This window comes from Pristiophorus japonicus, chromosome 1 (genome assembly GCF_044704955.1).
Source record: "Pristiophorus japonicus isolate sPriJap1 chromosome 1, sPriJap1.hap1, whole genome shotgun sequence".
Taxonomy (NCBI): Eukaryota; Metazoa; Chordata; class Chondrichthyes; family Pristiophoridae; genus Pristiophorus; species Pristiophorus japonicus.
Genome location: NC_091977.1, coordinates 329,765,581 through 329,789,349, shown reverse-complemented (window position 1 = coordinate 329,789,349; position 23,769 = coordinate 329,765,581). Strand labels below are relative to the sequence as shown.

At 44.7% G+C, this 23,769-nt stretch overlaps 1 protein-coding gene across 1 annotated transcript in view; it reads right to left on the bottom strand.

Moving 5' to 3' along the window:
- pkhd1l1.1 (PKHD1 like 1, tandem duplicate 1) overlaps positions 1–23,769 on the bottom strand; it is a 402,260-nt gene that overhangs the window by 318,360 nt on the left and 60,131 nt on the right. Inside the window, exons 12-17 of the mRNA XM_070881087.1 lie at positions 11,589–11,699; positions 10,547–10,636; positions 6,373–6,629; positions 4,389–4,471; positions 1,376–1,535; positions 928–1,063 (exon numbers count right to left, since the gene is read on the bottom strand). Of these exons, the coding sequence (XP_070737188.1) occupies positions 928–1,063; positions 1,376–1,535; positions 4,389–4,471; positions 6,373–6,629; positions 10,547–10,636; positions 11,589–11,699 (837 nt within the window). The remainder of the gene's footprint in view (positions 1–927; positions 1,064–1,375; positions 1,536–4,388; positions 4,472–6,372; positions 6,630–10,546; positions 10,637–11,588; positions 11,700–23,769) is intronic.

Sequence of the window (23,769 nt, the reverse complement as noted above, 5' to 3'; positions counted from 1 at the left end):
GGAGTGCAGCGAAGGTTCACCAGACTGATTCCCGGGATGGCGGGACTGACATATCAAGAAAGACTGGATCAACTAGGCTTGTATTCACTGGAGTTCAGAAGAATGAGAGGGGACCTCATAGAAAGGTTTAAAATTCTGATGGGTTTAGACAGGTTAGATGCAGGAAGAATGTTCCCAATGTTAGGGAAGTCCAGAACCGGGGGTCACAGTCTAAGGATAAGGGGTAAGCCATTTAGGACCGAGATGAGGAGAAACTTCTTCACCCAGAGAGTGGTGAACCTGTGGAATTCTCTACCACAGGAAGTTGTTGAGGCCAATTCACTAAATATATTCAAAAAGGAGTTAGATGTAGTCCTTACTACTAGGGGGATCAAGGGGTATGGCGAGAAAGCAGGAATGGGGTACTGAAGTTGCATGTTCAGCCATGAACTCATTGAATGGCGGTGCAGGCTCGAAGGACCGAATGGCCTACTCCTGCACCTATTTTCTATGTTTCTATGTTTCTATGTTTCATGCCCGTGTAGAAAACCCCAGCAAACTGTATTTATACAACGCCTTTAACATAATAAAATGTCCCAAGGTGCTTCAGGAGCATTAAGAAACAAAATTTGATACAAGCTGCATAATGAGATATTAGGACAGATGACAAAAAGCTTGGTGAAGGAGTTAGGTTTTAAGGATTGTCTTAAAGGAGGAGAGGTGGAGAGGTTTAGGGAAGGAATTCCAGCGATTAGGGCCTAGGTGGCTGAAGGCACGGCCACCAATGGTGGAACAATGAAAATGGGGGATGCGCAAGAGGCCTGGACTGGAGGACTGCAGAGTTCTTGGAGGGTTGTAGGGTTGGAGGAGGTTATTCAAAGCACAGAGAATAAGGTTAATTGGCCCATACCTCTAGTTATATGTATGGTGCATTCACTACTACTGTACCTGTGTACTCCTGGTTGTAGATGAGCCTGTACCAATGGTATGAACAGGCACCAGACTCCTGGCAAGGGCTGGTGACGGTGATTGTCTGAACTTCACTGACTGCACTTCCCATTGTCCAGTTCTCCAAAGTCAGAATCTAAAATTGTAAAATCAAACAGTGCTAAATAGAAACTGGCAACAAATGTCAGGTACAAAATTTGGAGTCTTCTTTTTCATAACATGAAATGAAGAAAAATTCATGATAATAGGAAGGATATATTGGCCTTAGGGGGTGGGGAGGTGATGCAGCGCAGATTCACCAGCATTATACTGTGGCTAAAAGGGTTACATTCCGAGGACAGGTTGCAGAGACGAGGCAAATAATTTTCCTGTTGCTATTACGTCCCACAATCCGACTACCTGCTGGCAAGGGATCTGTGCTAATAGGAATGAGAGATTTGGGTCTGACCTGTTTCTCGTCGACAGCTTTGGCGTGTGATCTGATGATCTGGACTTCGCTGACAGCGTCTGCTGTCTGTTGTTCTGTGTAGGAGCTGCTCTCCCTGTGCACACCAACCTCAACAAAGGAATACTTGTTGTTTTCCTGCAGCACCACTTCAGTGTAATATCTGCGGATGAGCAAAAGCATTCCGGTTTGTGGTCAGTCTTCAGGAATGAAAAACAACACACAGGAAAGGTACAGGAGAATAGAATAAAATAAGGTTTGAAAGGCTTAGAGCGAAACCGCACTTCATCACACCTCACAGAGACATCCAAGTGATTTGCACTGTTGTTTTGTAGGCAAACATATCAGCCATTTTACACACAGCAAGCTCCAACTAGCAGCAATAAGACGGATGGTCAATTCATCTGTTTTTGGTGCTGTGGGTTGAGAGGGGAATGTTGGCCAGGACACCCGGGACACCTGCTCCTGCAAAATAGTGCTGTGGGATCTTTAAAATCTTCCTGAACTGAATGTCTCATCCAAAGGATGGTTGATGTTTCAACACAACTTACAGTTCTCTTTCAGACCCTGATTGCACTGCTGTGCCTTCGCAGTGCTTGTTTCTGCTTTTCGGTTTCAACTCACAGACTTTATTTCTCTGTAATCCCTTTAAGGAACTAAAGACCCTCACAAAACAAAGCAATTCACCGGTGATTCAACGAGCCAGGGTTTTGGCGGGAGGAGGGTGTTAATATTTACCCTCATCCCGTGGGCAATAATCTGGTGAACCAGACTCGCTCTTTAATAGAAACCGCCCCATATTTCATTTTCACTGATTTCATTGGGCGATCCGGTCTACCAGATTCCCTCCAAGACCGCAAGATTGAAAACTATCACCATGGCTTCAGCTCCATGAATCAGAATAGTATATGTATGAAGGCACAGTTTTGAACTCAGCACTCATGGTGCAGATATTTGTGCACTGCGACTGCACATTGGGCCCATAATCTAGGCTGACACTCTAGTGCGGTACTGAGGGAGTGCTGCACTGTCGGAGATGCTGTCTTTCGGATTAAACACCCGCCTGCCTATGCAAGTGAATTTTTTTTTTAAATTCATGGATCTAAGTGAAGAGGTGCAGGGAGTTTCCCAATGTCCTAGCCAATATTTATTTCTCAAAGTAAAACCATCATCATCATAGGCAGTCCCTCGGAATTGAGGAAGACTTGCTACCACTCTAAAAATGAGTCCTTAGATGACTGAACAGTCCAATACGAGAACCACAGTCCCTGTCAAACATAGCAGAGGAGGAAGCTGTAATGTATTTACTTTGTGGGTTCTTCGCTTAAAAATTCATAGCAACACATTGCTATTAAGAAGTAATTGGTTTATTAGCAAAAGTTTAACAATCACACTACACATTACCAGTTCATCCACCAGGCTCACAACCACCTGCCTCATCGTGGATCCCCTGAACCCAACTGGCTGGGGTTTCATTGAGTTTTGTGAACATCATGTGACTGGCTAAGCCAATTTTCCCTTACAAGTTTAAAAAAATGTATTCATTCATTCATGGGATGTGGGTGCGTGGCAAGGCCAGTATTTATTGCTCATCCTTAATTGCCCTTGGGAAGGTGGTGGTGAACCGTTGCAGTCTGTATGGTGAAGATACTTCCAGAGTGCTGTTAGGGAGCAAGTTCCAGGATTTTGACCCAGTGACAATGAAAGAACGGTGATATATTTCCAAATCAGGATGGTGTGTGACTTGGAGGGTAACTTGGAGGTGATGGTGTTCCCATGTGCCTGTTGCCCTTGTCCTTCTAGATGGCAGAGGTCACGGGTTTGGGAGGTGCTGTTGAAGATGCAATGGTTTCTATCTTAATCACTCCCTGCGGGAAAGCATTCCCTGCTCCAACAGTCCTCTGCATAAAGTCATTTATCCTAATCCCACTCCTCCCTCTTAGTGGCCATCCAATAGTGATGTCTCCTTGGTCATGAATTTCCTCTGAGTTGTTCCGTTCTGCTGCTGTAACTTTGCCGGAATATATCAAATATATCAAATTATATCAAATCAAGAGTTAAGTGCCCCAAAATGTGATCTTCGGGCCTGATGTGTCCTTGTAAATTTAATTCATCGTCCTTTGACAGGGTGATTTTGAAGACAGTCACTTTGGGGAAGTATCAAGTGATCATTCGTGCAACCTACTGAGAAGTGCTGTATTAAAATGCACCTACACCATAACGATTCTCACTCATTTTGTCTCTTATTACTTGATGAATAAGAATTTAGTAACTGCCTCATGACTCGCTATGTACTGTTGGGTCTTTCTTATTAATTAAATCAGTCCTGTATTTATCAATTCCCACTGAATAGCGTCAATTTCGCCATCATGTGAAACAGTTATTAATAAAACATTTTTTTAACAATTTCATTCTCCAAGGTACAAAAACTTGGCGAGAGCTTTGTCCAACTGTTATGTTTTCCCCAGGGGCAGAGGCACAGTGGCACATGATTCTACCTGCAGGGTACATTTGTGGCGCAGTGAAATTTCTAGTCAAATATATTTTGTTGATTGAATTCATTTTACCATTTGACAGTGTTATCAGTTGTGTTGAAGTATCTTTAATTGCTCTGCCCGGTAATGTGTTAGTCCCTTACTGCCCTCAATAGAATTTCCGGGCCACTATTTTCAAATGAACTTCGATTTCCTACTTCTCAAATTTAATTTCAAGGTAAATTTTACATGAATACATAAATTTTAAATTCAACATGTAAATTACACATGTAAATTTATAATTTGATGTAATGCACAGATGTAACTTTTTAATGGCATGCATAAATTACACAGGTAAATGTTCAATTAAACATGTAAATTGCACATGATTATATATGCAAATGGCACATGTAAATTGGCAATTAAATGTGTGAATAGCAATGTAATTTCCAATTGCATGTGTAAATTTAATATGTACATTTGCAATTATACACGTAAAAGTATAAAAAACTTGAAGACTTGGTCAGGTGGATGACACTTACTCTTTCCCTTTCTGAAGCTGTAGTGTGTCAGACCGTTGGTTACCAGACTGATAGTATCTCCAAGTTCCATAGTCAACCTTGACCTGGGAAATGATGCAGAGACAGAACATGTAAATTTATCAGCTGATCTGCCTGAATTCTTTCTTTATTCCTAATTGTAGATGGTGTCTCCTAGTTCCTGAATCCTTTATCAACGTGAACAACTTGGGTGCGGCTCAATTTTGCCCAAGCCCGTTTTCTGGCATATGCCAGAGTTACGCCGGGTATTTAGGGCCAGAAATGCGCCATAAATATTTATCCAAACTTTCCCCGATCTGTAAATCGAATTCGGAGCCACGCAGCGTGTCCAGTTGCCTCGGGGGGTGGAGCCTACTGTCTGCGCCAAAATACGAAGCCGGGCTTTCTGCGCATGCGTGGGAAAAAAAACTTACAGTTTTGACTTCGCTCCAATGAAGGCGCATGCACAGTACAGCTCGAATTTGGCAATGTCGATAGGGCTGAGGTAAGAGTGTGAGCAGAGCTTGTTGTGCAGGGGTCAGAGGTTTTATTGTGAAGGTATGAAGATGGTGCCATGCAGGGGTGGCTGGGGAGGGGTGATTTGTGGTGGTATATTGTCTGTCTGCCAATGGGGTTGTATCAGTGTCCGTAGCCGGGAAGGAGGGTGTGTTTTCGGTGTTGTTTTTAAACTTATGTTGACAGGGCGGAGGGTAAGGTGTGGGTTTATGTTGTTGGGCGGGGGTGAGGGGTGGCATGAAGCTGGTTCAGTGCAAGGGCGGCAGGGCGGTGATTTGTGGTGGCGATGGAGGGAGGGAGGAAGGGAGTGAGTCAGTCAAGCCGACATCTGGTGTAGTATTTCGGGTATAACTTGGCGACGCAACGTCGGAACTGGTCCCGGTAAACACCGTCTGCACCAGCTGGAGGAGCGGAACAGGACGCTGCTGATGCCATGCCCGGCGGAGGTACAGCCGTTGGCTGGAGACCGCTTGTCCTCCCGGTCCGCTGCCCGACCCTAGCCCAGGCCAAATGGCCTCCTCTGATTTCCTTAACTGCGACAATTTCTTTAACTCTCCGCAAGATTTTCTGGAGAGGCCACATATGCTGGTCTAAGCAGAACTGGAGTAACTCTTAGCTGGCCAAAGTTCCCTCAATGGCCAGAATTGGCGTAGGTGTGAGGTTACGCCCCCTTTGGCTGAAAAAAAAACGTACCAAAAAAAATCGTAACTGATTTACGCTGGTGCAAATTGATTGGGGAAACTGTGGATTTTTAACTTAGACCAAAAAAAAGCAGCCTGCTCCAGCAAATCTCTGGGGAAAATTGAGCCCATGCATATCTTTGTAAATTTTATTGGGTCAAATTTAAGTTCCCTCTTTTCCAAAGAACCTAAGACCAGCCTCCTTCATCTCTTGCTGCCAGATCCCAGATCTTGTCAAGTGCTGTTTTACCCCCTGTATCTCCCAGTGCCCTCCTCCCAATATACCTCTCTCAGCCATTCTGAACAACATCTCTCTCCGAAATGCTCTTTCTTGGCAATTGGAGATTGGAAATTGAAACCCAATGGATATCAAAGGCCAATAGATCCCCTATTGGCGATTAAAGGATTATATTGTTTTAAATTGAAATCTTATTTTCCCAAATAATAATAGTATATAAATATATCTATCTATCAGGATTCCCAAGGCCAAACCCTTGTTAACTCCAGTCCGAATCCTTTACTAGGTTGGAAACGGTCTTCTAAAGGTTAAATCACTTTTCTGTAGACCCATGTTCTCATAGAATTTAAATTTGGACCAGTCTAACCCCATTTCCCCGCTCTGTCTCCATACTCGGAGTGCACAGTTTCACTTCACATCACTGTCATCATTCACTTTGATAAAATCTCCCCACTTGCCAATATATACCTTCTTATGTTCAGTTCGCATAAAAGCAAGTGGCTAGCCGAATCAGTAAACATTAAAATACGATTACAAGTGTTGGTTTACGCACCTTGTCCTGAGGGAGCCTGGTTAAGCTGAAATAAAGTGCGAATTTACCGCTGCCTCGGATATAGAAACGGTAATTGTCAGTCTCCGGAGCAACAAAGAACCCACTTAAACGTGTAACAGATGGAAGCCACGGTGTGGAGGCTTTATACAAAGCCTCACCAATCCAAGACACTGAATACCCTGGAGTACTTTCATTGTAGCTTGGTAAGTCATTCAGGGTGCCACGTTGCCATGTTTCCACCTTCAAACCTCTTCCCCCTAAACCAATAGGAAATTGACTCAATAAATAGATACAAGTATAAATTGACCCTGTTGTTTTTTTACCCTACCATTGGTAAGTCTACTAATAAAATAGCTTTTCTCACTGGAACACGGTGAATGTGATTATGTTTTGAAAAATGTCCACCAAATTGTGTTTTAGAGGCATTGGAGCAGTCCATAGGCCTGCCCTGCGTGATTTCGACCTAGATAGGGTTTTGTATTCCTTACTTGCAAGCCTCCTGTTGTCTACGACAAGCAAATGAGATTTTAGTAACTGAGCAAGTATAATGCTATACTATAATTACATAGAATTTCCAACACAGAAACAGGCCATTCTGCCCAACTGGTTTGTGCTGGTGTTTATGCTCCACAAGAGCCTACCTCCACCTGACTCCATCTCACCCTATCAACATAATCTTCTGTTCCTTTCTCCCTCATGTGTTTATCCAGTTTCCCCTTAAATGCATCTATGCTATTCACCTCAACTACTCCTTGTGGTAGCGAGTTCCACATTTTTATCACTCTTTGGGTAAATAAGTTTTTCCTGAATTCCCTATTGGATTTATTCGTGACTATCTTATTTTTATGGTCCCGAGTTCCGGTCTCTACCACAAGTGGAAACATCTCCGCTACCTCTACCCTATCAAAACCTTTCATTATTTTAAAGACCTCTATCAGATCACCCCTCAGCCTTCTCTTTTCTATAGAATACTGTTATCTACATCCGCCCAAGATGGAGTCCACTGAACTCTGAATGAAAATATTATGGAAGCTACTGAAATTTTGAACTGAAGTTAACCCTTAATTAGGTTACGTTTGTGTGAGCTAATCACCTAATTGAGGATGTGTCCTACAGGGATCAAGAGTTGTTAACTGGCCCCATCTGCTTGTTGAGGTGGAATCAAAAGATGTGTGGGAGTGCTCCATTCATGGTGCAGCTAATTGATGAGTTTAGATTAGAACTAATGAATTTAAATGTAGAACTAAAAACAGACTTGTGAACATTCAACACATTTTGTTAGACAATCAACTGCAAGAAGAAAGTGCTTTGTGATAAAATAACAGGAATGAGGAACTGTATAGATCTCGATAACTGTACTGTTAAAGATGTATGTTTGTTCACTTGTTAGGAATTAATCTCGTTATCTTTCTCTATTAGCTTTTCCTTATATGGAATTGTTTTGAACTCTTTTAGCATAATTGTTAATGGCTATATGTGTCAATAAAAGTTCACCTGGGGACTTCAAAAGTAATTAATTGGCTGTAAAACGCTTTGGGACATCTTGAGATTGTGAAAGGTGCCATGTATGTGCAAGTACTTATTTATGGTTTAAAAAAATAAATTTCGAGCATCTCCAAGGAAAAACTCCCGCACCCCGGGAGCATGCATGCAAGATAGAATTGGTTCAGGTTAGCAGACTTTTCAATCTCACCCAGATTGGTAATGTATGATCAGTTCTTTTTATTCCATTGAAGATAGCTTGTTCACTGGGTTTAATCTATGGTCTGTCTGATTGTCGAATCTGTTCCTTACCAATAAAGCCTATCAAAAAGGATGATGTTGTGGAGCGTCTTTATTCAAATTCTGAACCAAATTATAAGCATATCCGAATCAGTCCAACAGCCACTCAATACATGTGCCAGCTTGGCTTATTGGTAGAACTTTCCCCTTTGAGTCAGAGGTTTAACTGTGGGACAATTACAAATAGAGCCTTAACCACTGAAACTGCAAAAGATCGAGAAGGTCTAGAAAGAGGAAAACTCTACAATGTGCCAGACAAGAGTTAGAGAAGTGTGAAAAATGTACGTGTCAAAAGACATGTCACTGCAGGGACCCGAATAATTGGTGCAACTGGGACATGTGATCGGGAAAAAGGATATAATTGAAGAAGGATCGTAACTAATCGTTGCAGTCGTGGAGAAGAATCTAGTAAGCGAATAGAGGAAGGGGAAATGGGAAGACATTGCTTGTTATACACTTGCTACACTGACCAGTGCCTGAATCTATAATGTAGAACGTGTTTGGGACTGTATTTCTTCAAAGATATGTGTACTCATTATATAATCCTAATAAAAGATTTATCATTAATAATTGAGATCAAATCAGAGTCCTATTACTTCTTACAGGACCTAGGCCTCTGAAGGCACAGCCACCAATGGTGGGGCAAAGAAAATCGATTAAAGCAGTTACTATACTTCAAAAGTACTTCGGGTGAGACATCCTGAGGCTGGGCGGGGTGTTCTATAAATGCAAGTTATTGCTGTGGTGCTGGTGTCACTGTTCCATTCATTATGGACAGAGACATTTGCTATGTGGTGATGGAGTTCCACATCTAGAGTACAGGTTTGAAAAATTACTCTTTTTGTGTTTTCCGCATTCATCCACCATAATTTATTATTGACCATTCCAATCTGGTATTCAGTTGTTGTTTTAATAACCTAAACTAACCAAAGAAGAGGTTGTTCACTTGTAAGATTTACCAGGAGGTAAATAGCAGCATGTTTGCCATTACAGAAAATGACATATTACAGAGAAGATTCAAGAAGGCTAGAAATAGATGTTGGATTAGATTTAGTCCTTGTCGATAGGCTATTTGAGTTAAATAGATTAGGGAGATCAGGGGTCATAAGTTTTGTAACCAGAGAACTAGGTTAGATTTCAAGAGATACTTCTTTTCACAGAGTGTCGCTGACCTCTGGAACAAGCTGCCGGTTCGTGCAGTGAGCGCGGATTCTCTGCACACAGTCCAAAGGGAACTGGACGAATTGGTGAGTGTGGTATAGAAGGTTGAGCATTAGGGAGACGTGACTCTCAAGTTACTGTGGTCTCCTGGAACCTGTTTGATCGCCTTTGAGGTTTTGATAATCAATTGGCCTAAGGTTTGTTGTTTTTTTGTCTCTTCCAGGAAATTGTATGGGGCTGATGGATGGGGTCAGGTGGTGCACAGTCTGGGGCATGGTCAGTGGATCAGCGGGTCTGTTCCTCTCCATTTTCGTAAGTCCATTACTTGCTCAAGGAAGGCTTTAAGACCTATGCCTCTATCTTCGAGCTCAGCATGAAGTTCCAATCTCATAGCCTCCAGAAAAAACATGGGTTGAGGTTGGTGATCAACAGATTTCTTTCTGGAAAGTCACGATTCCAATCTCTTGCAGTGAAAAAACACTTGATATTAGATGTCATTAATTGCTTTAGAACCTTACAAAGAAAAAAAATGTGTTTAACCACCAGGTTTTTTGGAGCAAGTAGCGGACAGATCACCACATAGAGATGGTAAATGGTAGCATGGCCAGGCGATTGTAAGAACAGACACCTTGTTATGTGTACTGGATACTGTAATGTGGTAAGGGTTTCCATTTCCATACTCCTGTCTTTTCAGAAGGCAGATTACAAATTGCCCTAATGGGATAAAGGTGATTGTAAACCAACAAACTGATTTATTTTGCATTGAATACATGGTTGAACAGAATACAGTTTTCATAACGTGATTGAATTATCTCTCTTTCACTCCCCGTACCATGAAATAATAAATCCTGCTTCAATTATAGGCTAAACTTATTTACAAGTTAGCTGTCCCTCAACTAACTGGCACTAACCTTTGGTTACAAGCAATATTGGTTCATTCTGCCACACTCAAGTCTGTATATGTTTCTGACTGACCCAAAATAGTTGGGGGTGGGGGCCAGAGAGAATGTGCTGATACAGTTGGAGCATAATAGAATAGATCTATTTTAGGATACCAAGCATGTGAATTAAGGTGAAATATCTAGCAAGTTGCATGTCACATTGAATTTCATTAATTAAGGCCTGTACATATATATATCAGCTGAACATATAATCTAAAGACTGTCTAATATAGTCACTAAAATGAAATTCTAAAAGAAAAATTGTGAATTAAAAATTTAATAAACGTCACCTGGAAAAATTGTTGTGGGAAGATTGATTTCTTTTGGGATGCGGCAGATTATTTCAGTTGTATTGACACTTAGAATCTCACAGCTCTGACCTGTGTAGAACAAGGAGAAAACAAATATAGAAACCACAAATAAAAGAATGGGTGTCGTTCTACGTACAATTTGAATACAGTTTGGTTTGTTAAGTGAAAGCAATCTTTTTTCTTTTTTGATCACAGTGGGATAGATGACAGGTTCACTGCAAATAACCTTAGATTTGTTCAAATAAAAATGGGTTCACATCACAGGCCATAAGCTACGCTGACCAAACTGTGTCTATATTTAATGAACAAATTATAAGTGGTGGTAAGAAATAGGACAGGCATAAAAAGAAAAAGCTTATTTCACAAAAGGATAGGTTCACTGATCCCGCACTCCCAGCTGGAAACCAGGTTCGAAGAAAGCATTAGTCGGAGGCAAGAGTCACCGCCCATTGAGTGGAGCCCCCAGCTGGGTTGGTCCACCTAGCCCATAGTTTTTAATAATAAATGGAGCATATTCCACAAATTAGATGTTAACTGTGTCAGCCGTTGCTCAGTGGGTACCGCTCTCGCCTGAGTCAAAAGGTCATGGGTTCAAATCCCACTCCACAGAATAGAGCACATAATCCAGACTGACACTCCAGTACAGTACTGAGGGAGTGCGGCACTGTCGGAGGTGCCGTCTTTCAGAGGAGACATTAAACCGAGGATCCGTCTGCCATCTCAGCCCATAAGCCAAGATGTAAAAGATCCCATGGCACTATTTTGAAGAAGAACAGGGGCTTTATCTCCAGTGTCCGGGGCCAATATTTATCCCTCAAACTCACATCACTAAAACAGATTATCTGGTCATTATCACATTGTTGTTTGAGGGAGCTTGCTGGGCGCAACATGGCTGCCACGTTTCCCACAATCCAACAGTGACTACACCTCAAAAAGTACTTCATTGGCTGCAAAGCACTTTGGGATGTCCTGCGGTTGTGAAAGGTGCTACAGAAATGCAACTTTTTTTCTTTTTACATACCTCCTATAGTAACTCTGACCGGGGCGTCTGTTTTATCAAAGAACCGCCCGGTCACAGTCAGGCGGGTGCCTCCTTCCTTGCTCCCTTGCGAAGGGTAGATCCCAGTCACCTCTTGAAAGAAAGAAACATACATTGTGCTTAACCCCGTAAGCTTTCAGGACTACAATGCATTTCCAAACCGTCTCTACTCCAAACAGTAGAACTCCAATGGATATCTGATATTAAACCAACCATACATCGATATCGAAACATAGAAACATAGAAAATAGATGCAGGAGTAGGCCATTTGGCCCTTCGAGCCTGCACCACCATTCAATATGATCATGGCTGATCATGCAGCTTCAGTAGCCCATTGCTGCTTTCTCTCCATACCCCTTGATCCCTTTAGTCGTAAGGGCCACATCTAACTCCCTTTTGAATATATCTAACAAACTGGCATCAACAACTTTCTGTGGTAGAGAATTCCACAAGCTCACAACTCTCTGAGTGAAAAAGTTTCTCTTCATCTCAGTCCTAAATGTTTTACCCCTTATCCTTAGACTGTGACCCTTGGTTCTGGACTTCCCCAACATTGGGAACATTCTTCCTGCATCTAACCTGTCCAATCCCGTCAGAATTTTATATGTTTCTATGAGATCCCCTCTCATTCTTCTAAATTCCATTGAATATAAGCCTAGTCGATCCAGTCTTTCTTCATATGTCAGTCCTGTCATCCCGGGAATCAGTCTGGTGAACCTTCGCTGCACTCCCTCAATAGCAAGAATGTCCTTCCTCAGGTTAGGAGACCAAAACTGTACACAATATTCAAGGTGTGGCCTCACCAAGGCCCTGTACAACTGCAGTAAGACCTCCCTGCTCCTATACTCAAATCCTCTCGCTATGAAAGCCAACATGCCATTTGCCTTCTTCACCGCCTGCTGTACCTGTATGCCAACTTTCAATGACTGATGTACGATGACACCCAGGTCTCGTTGCACCTCCCCCTTTACTAATCTGTCACCATTCAGATAATAATCTGCCTTCCTGTTTTTACCACCAAAGTGGATAACCTCACATTTATCTACATTGTACTGCATCTGCCATGCATTTGCCCACTCACCTAACCTGTCCAAGTCATCCGATAGCCTCTTAGCATCCTCCTCACAGCTCACACTGCCATCCAGCTTAGTGTCATCTGCAAACTTGGAGATATTACATTCAATTCCTTCATCTAAATCATTAATGTGTATTGTAAATAGCTGGGGTCCCAGCACTGAACCTTGCAGCATTCCACTAATCACTGCCTGCCATTCGGAAAAGGACACATTTATTTCTACTCTTTGCTTCCTGTCTGCCAACCAGTTCTCTATCCACATCAATACATTACCCCCAATACCATGTGCCTTAATTTTGCACACTAATCTCTTGTGTGGGATCTTGTCAAAAGCCTTTTGAAAGTCTAAATACACCACATCCACTGGCTCCCCCTTGTCCACTCTGCTAGTTACATCCTCAAAAAATTAAGTTTGGATGGCTCTATTCTCAGTTAATCAACAAGTTTATCCAACGAGTGGGTGAGACTGGCAAAAAGCAAAACGCCGCAGATGTTGAAATTCTGAGACAGACAGTAAAAATTCTGGAAACACTCCGCGAGTCAGTCAGCATTCTTGGAGAGAACGGACTAGAAGAGGTCGACACCTGAAACAGTACATCCTCACTTCTCTCCACAGATACTGACTAACCTGATGAGTGTCTCCAGCATTTCCTTGCTTTTTGCCTACAGGCCAGGTGATAGGAGTTCTGCAATTGGCCTCTTGTTGTAAGAACTTCTGTGTGAAAATTGGGGAGGACAGGATTGGGCTTGGGACTGAGGGGCAATTTTGGAAAAGAGTAGAATGAGTTTTATTCTGCATTTTGGAATTATGCAGAAACAGGCCACTTGGCCCAAGCAGTCCTTATCCTTCACATTCCTGTAGTGTTGTTCCCATATTACTTTATTCTCCTTCTCCTTCAGACACCTATCGAAACTATTCTTAAATGTTGACATGATCTTTGCTTCAATCACTAACTCCAGTAGTGAATTCCACAGCCTCACAACTGCTGTGTAAAAAATAAAAAATCCTGCTCACTGTCCTAAACCTCTTACATTTCATTTTATATCTATGTCCCATGAGTCTTGACCCCTCTACCACTGAAAGCACAGTTTCTCTCTACCCAGTCCCATTGCTTCATCATTTTAAACTCCTCAATCAAATCACCCTGTAACCTACTAATGAAAACAGCCCTTAGTTTTTCTAGGCTTGATGCTGACATTACAGCCTGGAAAACCGCCTGCTCTTTCCTGATGGTTTTGAGATGCACAATCCTGCCACACAAAACAATCCAAGACTCTCCTCTCCAAGAACCGTTTGTCCCGTTAGCTGTCCTCATTTTCACCGCCTGTCATTCAATTCTACAACAACATGGGTATTTAATCCCCTTTATGAAAAAGAGGAAAGCGTAACACTTAAAGAGCAACTACTTCACATCGTGCTAGTTTAGCAGGGATAATTCAGCAAAGATCAGCTCTCGGCCAGGAGCCTCACTGGACAGCAATGTGGGTTAGAGATATAAGGCTTTTGGGCCAATTCTGTGACCAGCTCTACTGTCAAGTCAGGCTCCATAGGAGCCTTCATGCTCACAGTGAGTGGTATAGAATCGAGTCTGAGTTGTAATGGATGCAGGATTGAATAGAAGCATTCAGACAGACTTGGGCAATATTACTGATTCAGTGGGCAGTCAAGGGATGTGGGGGCTGCTGCAAAAGGAGGATGTTAAATCAGTGTACATGGATCCTGAGAGAGGGCTTAAATGATAGGGTGAATTAAATCTTTGCAGATTTGTATTTTCTTATATACAGTTATTGATGCGGAACCATTGCTCCATTTGGAGCCCAGGGCCATGATTAACCACAGTAGATGCTTCAATCCAAGTATCCTGATGACACTTTTACAGCAAATTATTTTTCGCCTGGATTTTTTTGCCTCCTGATGCTAGCTACAAAGAAAACCTTTGCATTTTCCATCAACCAAGTATTTTTATACCTTTGCAATAAAACAACAGTAGATGAAGACAATGGCCCCAAGTTTTGGCCTCAGTTGCTCCTGATTTTTAGGAGCAACTGGTGTAGAACGGAGTATCTTAGAAATCGGAATTCTCAGCATTTAGTTTGCTCCAGTTCTAGTCAGTTAGAACAGTTTCACTTTGGAACAGAATTTTTTTTTCAAAAGGGGGCGTGTCCGGCCACTTACGCCTGTTTTCAAAGTTTCGGCAGTAAAAACTTACTCCAAACTAACTTAGAATGGAGTAAGTGAAGATTTTTGTACGCTTGAAAAAACCTTGTCTACACTTTAGAAAATCAGGCGTAGGTTACAAATTAGGCGGAGGGAATGAGGTGGGGGGGGGGGGGGGAGGGGGGGGAAGGGAAGTCATTAAATTCTACAATCAATCCTTAGTTATACTTATACAAATATTATACAAATAAATCCAACCTGAATAAAAATTTATAAGCAAAGAAAAGACTAAATAAACCATAGTTCCTACCTGTGTGAAAGTGCTTGAGGCAGGCCTTTCATGTTGGAGACAGGCAGCGGTGTGGCGTCAGTGTCTCGACGGCAGCGGCAGCAAGCAGCCTTCGAGCTGAGCTGCTGTGCTTGAGGCAGGCCTTCATTCTCTTCGTGGCTGGCCGCGAAAAAGCAACACCGGACGGACTCGAGGCCATTCGGCCATGAAATATCAGCGGCATCAGTGGCTGGCCAGCAGCCGAAGAATCAGCACAGGACACACGCAGCTCATTAAGGTTCTTGAGGCCATTCGGCCACGCTTTAGGGGCGGCGTCAGTGGCTTGACGGCAGCTGAAGATACAGCAGCAGCCTTCGAGCTGTGAGGGGGACTGAGGCCATTTGGACAGGGAGAGGCAGCCACATAGACAGTTTTATATTTAAATTAGCAGAATGGGTGCTGCATTGTCAACACCATGTATTATGCAATGGTTCGCCAGCAATTCACTGCATAGGAGAGAATTGATTAGAGCTCACCGCACCAGGAACGTCGTAGCCCGTAGGTTGATGGGCAGGAGACCTTACCCACGTCGACAATATCGAACCAGGCGCTCGTACCTGGACTTGAGCGAGGCTGATTGTTTGAAAAGGCTGCGTTTTCGCAGAGAAGTTGTCGTTGAGATCTGTGATATGCTGAGAGCAGATTTGCAGGCCAGAAGCAGAACGCCGACTGCCTTGTCTGTTGAAGTGAAGGTAACAGCTGCACTTTCTTTCTATGCCTCGGGATCGTTTCAGGCTACAACTGGAGATATGTGCGCCATCTCTCAACGTGCAATACATGCCTGCGTTTACCAGGTCACGGCTGCACTGTATGCGCGAAGGAATGACTTCATCAATTTCCCAATGACCGCACAAGCGATCCATGAGAGGGCTGTGGGCTTCTTCAGGATTGCCAGCTTCCCAAAGGTACAGGGCTGCATTGATTGTACCCACATAGCCTTGCGAGCACCTGTGGAGGAATCTGAGCAGTACCGAAATAGGAAAGGTTTCCACTCTACCAATGTGCACCCCGTGTGTGACAAGCAGCGCATCATGTCAGTCGATGCGAGATACCCTGGCAGCACCCACGATGCGTTCATCCTACGCGACAGCGTTCTATCTGACATTTTTGAGGAGCAGCCAGAAGGGCAGAGCTGGCTACTGGGAGACAAAGGGTACAGCCTGACCACCTGGCTCATGACGCCCATACGCGTGACATGGACAGAAGCTGACCGTCAATACAACATGGCGCACATTGCGACGCGCAGCATCATTGAGAGGACCATTGGCATATTGAAACAGCGATTCCGATGCCTGGACCATTCCGGAGGACACTTGCTATACTCCCCTCAGATTGTCGGTCATTTCACTGTTGTGTGCTGCATGCTTCATAACTTAGCCATCATGAGGCAGCAGGAGCTGGTAGTGGAACTAGAAGACCCACGTGAGGGTCCAGTGCCTGATGATAGTATTACGGAAGACCAGGATGTGGATGATAACGACAATCAAGAAAGCATGCAAGTGCCTGATGCCGGAGCACGAGGTCGGAGGAGGGCCATCCATCGTGCCCCTTTAACGATTGCTCGAGCCTTGCGCCAGCAGCTCATCCGTGAACGCTTTAACTACTGATGCCTGAGGGCTCTGCGACCACTTTTGCGTACGGACATGTTTATTCTTTGCAGTTGTTCCTACGTTATGTTGTGTTAATGGAACATGAAACAGTTTTAATGAAAAAATATTCTATTGAAAAGTTAACGTCACTCGAATAAAATATTTGTTGTATCAAACTATACTTTTTAATATGACTCTTGAAGATCACTTAAAAACTTTAAGATCACTTATAAACTTGTAAAGTTACAAAAGTTACAAAACACTTTTTATGTGAAAAACTTTACACTCTAAGATCACTTACACTTCAAGATCACTTTTTAGATGCAAAATTAAATAATTTACAGAATGTGAGAGCATTTACACTATAAGATCACTTGAAAACCCTGAGATCACTTATATGTTGTAAAGTTACAAAACTTACAAAACAGTTTCATTGTGAAAAATCTTACACTCTGAAGAACACTTGAACTTCAGGATCACTTTTTAGGTGCAAAATTAAGTAAGATACAAAAAAATGTGAGAGTATTTACACGATAAGATCACTTAAAAACCATAAGATCCCTTATAAATTATAAAGTTACAAAACTTACAAAACAATTTCAATTTGAAAAATGCTACTACAGCTACATCAAGAACAAGAACAAAAGCAGCAAAGAAAGGCTGCAACCATGTCTCATCCATATCTCAGTGAATGTTCACTTCCTCATGGGGGTGTCATTTGATTGGCTGGGCTGTGTGCCCTTATTGCAGCAGCTACCTCAACCAGGCCCTCCCTGACGGCCTGTGCCGACACTTTCATGCCCTCCCTGACGGCCTGTGCCGTTGATTGCACTCCCTCGGACATTCCCTCCCTAAGTTCCCGTATCATTACTGCTATTTCTCCCGTCAGGATCGTCAACTCTTCACCTACTGCATTGACGCCACCGATGAGTGATCGGGTAAGCTCATTGGTCTCCATACCCAATGCCACAACCTGAGTCGCATCTATTGCACGCTGCATCTCAGGAGAGCGTGTCTCCAATCTCCTTCTCCTCTGCCTGGGTCTGCCTTGTGGCACCACTACACTGGGAGGCGCGGGCACGGACGGTGGGATGCTCTGTGTTCCAGACGGCTGAACTGGAGGGAGAGGCTCGGGCTGGAATGGTGGGATGCTCTGTGTTACAGACGGCAGAACTAGAGGGAGAGGCTCGGGCTGGAACGGTAGGACGCTCGGTGTTCCAGACGACCGCACTCGAGTGCGAGCCGTGGGCTTGGATGCTGGACGAATGGGTGTAAACTGCTCCATGATATCAGCAGCAACTCTGGGACCTGAAGCGTCGGAATCAAAACCATAGTAGGTGGAACCAGAACCTATGCGAGAGGGAGGCGCAGGCTGGGACGGTAGTGCACTGACTGTAGAATGCTGCATTATACCAGCAGCACCACTGGGACCCGCAACATCGGAAGCGAAACCATGGAAGGTGGAACCAAGACCTATGCTAGGGGTTGAAACTCTGATGCCCCTTGATGGGGGCTCATAAACATTAAATTAGAAGCTCTCCCCTGCAGACACTTCAGTCATCGCTGCCATCATCCAGTCTGGATCGTCCGCAGCTGGTTGTACTGGTTCTTGTTCTGTACCCTCAGGATCCTCAGGGTTAGCAGCAGCAGCGTCGTCGTCATCATCATCATCATCATCATCATGTTCTGCAAAATACATCAGAACAGTCAAATGTTTAACAGCAAGGGAGGGGGCCGGATGGGTGGCATGAGTACTCTCACACATAGCAGGCCAGGCAGCAGGTTGATTTAAAGGGCCATGATACATTTTCAGGACTTACCCTCTTCCTCGCGTGTGGGCCCAGCTTGTGCTGTACCGATTGCTTTTCTCCATGTCCGACTCATCATGGCACTACCCTCTGTTCCAAGGGGTGTCAGTGGATGCAGATTGGGCACGCCTCCTCCTGTACGAGTTGCCTCCCTTTTGTTGTGGGCCAATTTCTTCTGCAAAGAGTAAAATATAACTTTTTACAGAGTGTGTCAGTCTGCAAGGTGGGACATACAGATAGCCAGGTTACAATTACGATTAAATTAAAAATGGGAAATATTACTTACACTAACTACTTGACCAAGGTCGTGCCATTTCTTTTTACACTGGCTTCCAGATCTCATGGTATGCACCACTGCACAGTAATCTTCTGCAACTTGGTTCCAGCGTTTCTTCATTTCTTTAGGTGCCACTTTTATGCGACCTCTGTTGCTGGTATCTAGCTCCTGCCATCTCTGCTCAATTACGTTGACTAATATCTCTACTTCCTCATGCAAGAAATTCTTTGTTCTTGGTGGACGTTGATCCATTGCAAAGTTGAATTGGCACTCTTATTTCTCAAAACACACAGTCCTTATTTTGCATGCACCAATGCAGCACCGGTTCTGCAAGTTTAGCAGTGAAAAGCTGAACTCACTGATTTCAGCAGGTGATTTATTCAACAGTGCTGCTAAAAGCACTTCCTCACACACAGAAATATCACAAAAATTAAATTACAAGCCTATGAAGGGGACCAAGAAACAAATCTTCACTTTTTCTCCAGTCCTTTTAAAAATGGCCGAGTGCCAATGTTTGTTTGATACTGCGCGGGCACGCACGCTCCAACGCGCACGCGCAGGGTTGCCGGCACCACGAAGGCTCATTTAAATTGGACCCGCCCCCCACTACTTCCAGAATCGGCGCGAGTGTTTGGCTCCGCCCTCCGCTGAGAAGTGCGCGCCGTGCCAAGCAGAGTTAGAGCTCCGAGGAGCCGGAGAATCTCGGAGTTTTTATTAAGCGCACTTTTAGGCGCGAAGAACAGGCGTCCAGCTCCGAGGTGCGCCCTTTTCGGCGCGGGCCGAAACTTGGGGCCAATAAAGCCAGCTAATAAATGTTTCTAAACATACAGTCAGTCAGTCATAGGCGGTCCCTCGAACGAGGATGACTTGCTTCCACATGAGTTCACAGATGTTTCAATGAAGGACCCAATGTTCCAGTCGCGAACTCCAATTGAGGGGGTGGAAGATGCCTGTGCGTGGCATCTCCGCATACAATCTGTATATTAAATTCCACACAGGGTGCGTGGGAAATCTGCAGCCCTTCCGAAGCGCTCCCACCTTCAGGGCTCTAGCACTTGATTCTGGGCTGGACGCCCCCTTCCTCTGCATGTGCTATACCTGGTCCCACTAGGGTCAGCAGAGGGGGGCTTGATGGGACCAGGGTTAAAAAGACAACCGCCAACAGGTCATTATCATGCTGCTGTTTGTGGAGTTTGCTGTCGCAAGTTGGCTGCCGTGTTTCCTACATAACAACAGTGAATACACTTCAAAAAGTACTTCAGTGGCTGCACAACACTGTGGGATGTCCGGTGGTCATGAAAGACGCTGGGCCCGAAATTGGTGAAAGCTAAGTTCCGCCCAAGTACCATCCAAAGGACCGCTGAGATCCTGATGGTACTTTGGGCGGAAATTTCATGGAAAAATCTGGGAAAGACCGCCTGGCAGCAAAAATGGGAGATGTGCGGCGATTCTGGGCGGCAGTGAGTGGTAGCTCCCATTCTCGGCGGCAAATGCAATCTTCGGCAAAATACTGCAGGGAACTGATCAAATAAAAAATGTTCAAAACATTTTTAAAAATCCACCAGAAATCCTTCAGGGGACCCCATCCACTTAAATCCATGCAAAAAAAAATAAAGAAAAGTGGGTTAACCTTTTTTTGCAGGTCTTCATACTTACCGTTGAAGTCAGATCTGCCTCCATGTGGCGATCTTTTCCCCTGCTGGAGTGGAGGGCCGCCCGAACCAAACTGGAAGCCTGGTGGCAGGGGGTGGGGGGGGGGCGCATGCCAGCGGACGTCAGCGGATAGTACCCAGAGGTCATCTCTCCCTGCCAAACTCACTCGGAGGGGAGACCGTCCCGAAACCAGCGGACAGTAAGTCCACCAATTTCTGGCCCGCTATATAAATGCAAGTCTTTCTTTTCTTTAAAGTGCAGCCCATCGAGGAAGTTCAGGCGCAGTACTAGTCAAGAGCAGAATGAGAGCAAATGATTAGGGCGTTTCTTCGGCATTGCATGTATGTTTTGGGCACTACTGGGTGTAGGGCAGAGTGAAACTCGGCCACAATATTTGGTTTCCTAAAACTTCCTACCATTGTGGGAGCCTAATTAAATACTTGGAATTTATTTTCTCATTCTTGCATTTTCAAACTGTTTGATTGGAACAGCATGGGTTCTTTTTGTAACTAGGAAGAGAGTTGCTGGGACTTTCTAGATTTGGAACATCCCAACACTGAGATTTGAAAGGGAACCATTGGCTTAAGTTTGAAATATTGTACACTCCAATTTGTAGCCAATTAAGTTTGCAACATTGCATCAAAATAAGCTTGCTACAGCAATTGGGAATGTAGCCACTTTTTAAATTGCTTATGTAAGTGTTGTGTATCTGTAAAACATGCACTCCCGTGTTCCACCACCAGGGAGCGCATCCCCTGAAGTCTCAAGGGATCCCAGCATCCCTTGGAAGCACTGTATATAAGCCGGCCCCTAAGGCCTGTTCCTCACTCTGGAGTGTCTTATTAAAGACTGAGGTCACTGTTACTTTAACCTCCCTGTGTGCAGTCTCATCTGTGTTAGGAACACAACTGGCGACGAACACACGAATCCAACGCAAAGATGCAGCAAACTGTGGGCATCCTGGAGAAGTTCTCGGAGGGTGAGGACTGGGAAGCCTATGTTGAACAGTTAGACCAGTACTTTGTAGCCAACGAGCTGGACGGAGAAGGAAGCGCTGCAAAAAGGAGAGCGGTCCTCCTCACAGTCTGCGGGGCACCGACCTACAGCCTCATGAAGAATCTTCTGGCTCCGGTGAAACCCACAGATAAGTCGTATGAGGAGCTGTGTACACTGGTTCGGGAGCATCTTAACCCGAGGGAGAGCGTGCTGATGGCGAGGTATCGGTTCTATACGTATCAGCGATCTGAAGGTCAGGAAGTGGCGAGCTACGTCGCCGAGCTAAGGCGACTTGCAGGACAATGTGAGTTTGATGGCTACCTGGAGCAAATGCTCAGAGACTTTTTTGTACTGGGCATTGGCCACGAAACCATCCTGCGAAAACTTTTGACTGTAGAGACATCGACCCTCAGTAAGGCCATTGCGATAGCACAGGCGTTTATGTCCACCAGTGATAACACCAAACAAATCTCTCAGCACACAAATGCTAGCAATGTTTATAAATTAACTGGAACTGTGTTTGCGGGCAGAAACCACGAGTCTGCAACTGCCAGCAGGCCTCAGGTGGCCCAGCTGACTCAGAGTCCGCAACAAAGGATGAATGCATGGCAATTCATACCTTGTTGGCGTTGTGGAGGCTTCCATTCAGCCTATTCATGCCGCTTCAAAGGGTATGTTTGCAAGAGCTGTGGAACAATGGGGCACCTCCAACAAGCTTATAAACGAGCTGCAAGCTCTGCAAAACCTGCTACCCACCACGTGGCAGAGGAAGATCAGTCCATGGTGTACCAAAGCAATTTCGAGCCTCAGAGAGAGGAAGCAGATGCTGAAGTATACGGGGTGCACACATTTTCGACGAAATGTCCATCTATAATGCTAAACGTAAAATTGAATGGCTTACCCTTAGCCATGGAACTGGACACTGGCGTTAGCCAATCCATCGTGAGTAAAAAGATGTTTGAGTGACTGTGGTGCAACAAAGCACTCAGACCAACCCTGAGCCCCATCCACACGAAACTAAGAACATACACCAAAGAGCTTATCACTGTCCTGGGCAGTGCCATGGTCAAGGTCACCTACGAGGGCACGGTGCATGAACTGCCACTCTGAATTGTCCCGGACGATGGCCCCACACTGCTTGGAAGGATCTGGCTGGACAAAATCTGCTGGAACTGGGATGACATCCGAGCGCTATCACATGTCGATGAGGCCTCATGTATCCAGGTTCTTAACAGATTTCCTTCCCTTTTTGAGCCAGGCATTGGAAACTTTTCCGGGGCGAAGGTGCAGATCCACTTGGTCTCAGAGGCACAACCCATTCACCACAAGGCGTGAGCAGTACCTCACATGATGAGGGAGAGAGTGGAAATTGAACTGGACAGGCTGCAAGGCGAGGGCATCATCTCCCCAGTGGAATACAGCGAGTGGGCCAGCCCGATTGTTTCAGTACTCAAAACTGATGGCACGGTCAGGATTTGCGGTGATTATGAAGTAACTATTAATTGTTTCTCGCTACAGGACCAATACCCGCTACCTAAGGCAGACGACCTATTTGCGATGCTGGCAGGAGACAAGACGTTGACCAAGCTCGACCTGACTTCGACTTACATGACGCAGGAGCTGGAGGAGTCTTCGAAGGGCATCACCTGCATCAACACGCACAAGGGACTGTTCATCTACAACAGATGCCCGTTTGGAATTCGGTCGGCTGCAGCGATCTTCCAGAGAAACATGGATAGCCTACTCAAGTCGGTACCACACACGGTAGTTTTTCAGGACGACATATTGGCCACGGGTCGGAACACCGTCGAGCACCTAGAGAACCTGGAGGAGGTCCTCCAGCGACTGGATCGCGTAGGGCTGCAGCTGGAGAGGTCGAAATGCGTCTTCATGGCAACAGAAGTGGAGTTTTTGGGGAGAAAGATCGCGGCGGATGGCATTCGGCCTACAGATGCCAAGACAGAGGCTATCACGAACGCACCCAGGCCATAGAACGTCACGGAGCTGCGGTCGTTCTTGGGACTCCTCAACTATTTTGGTAACTTCCTACCAGGGTTAAGCACCCTCGTAGAGCCCCTACATGTGTTATTGTGTAAAGGTGAGAACTGGGTATGGAGCAAAAAGCAAGTAATTGCTTTTGAGAAAGCCAGAAACATATTATACTCCAACAAGCTGCTTGTATTGTATAACCTGTGTAAAAGACTCGTGCTCGCATGTGATGCGTCGTCGTACGGAGTCGGGTGTGTATTACAACAAGCTAACATTGCGGGGAAGTTGTA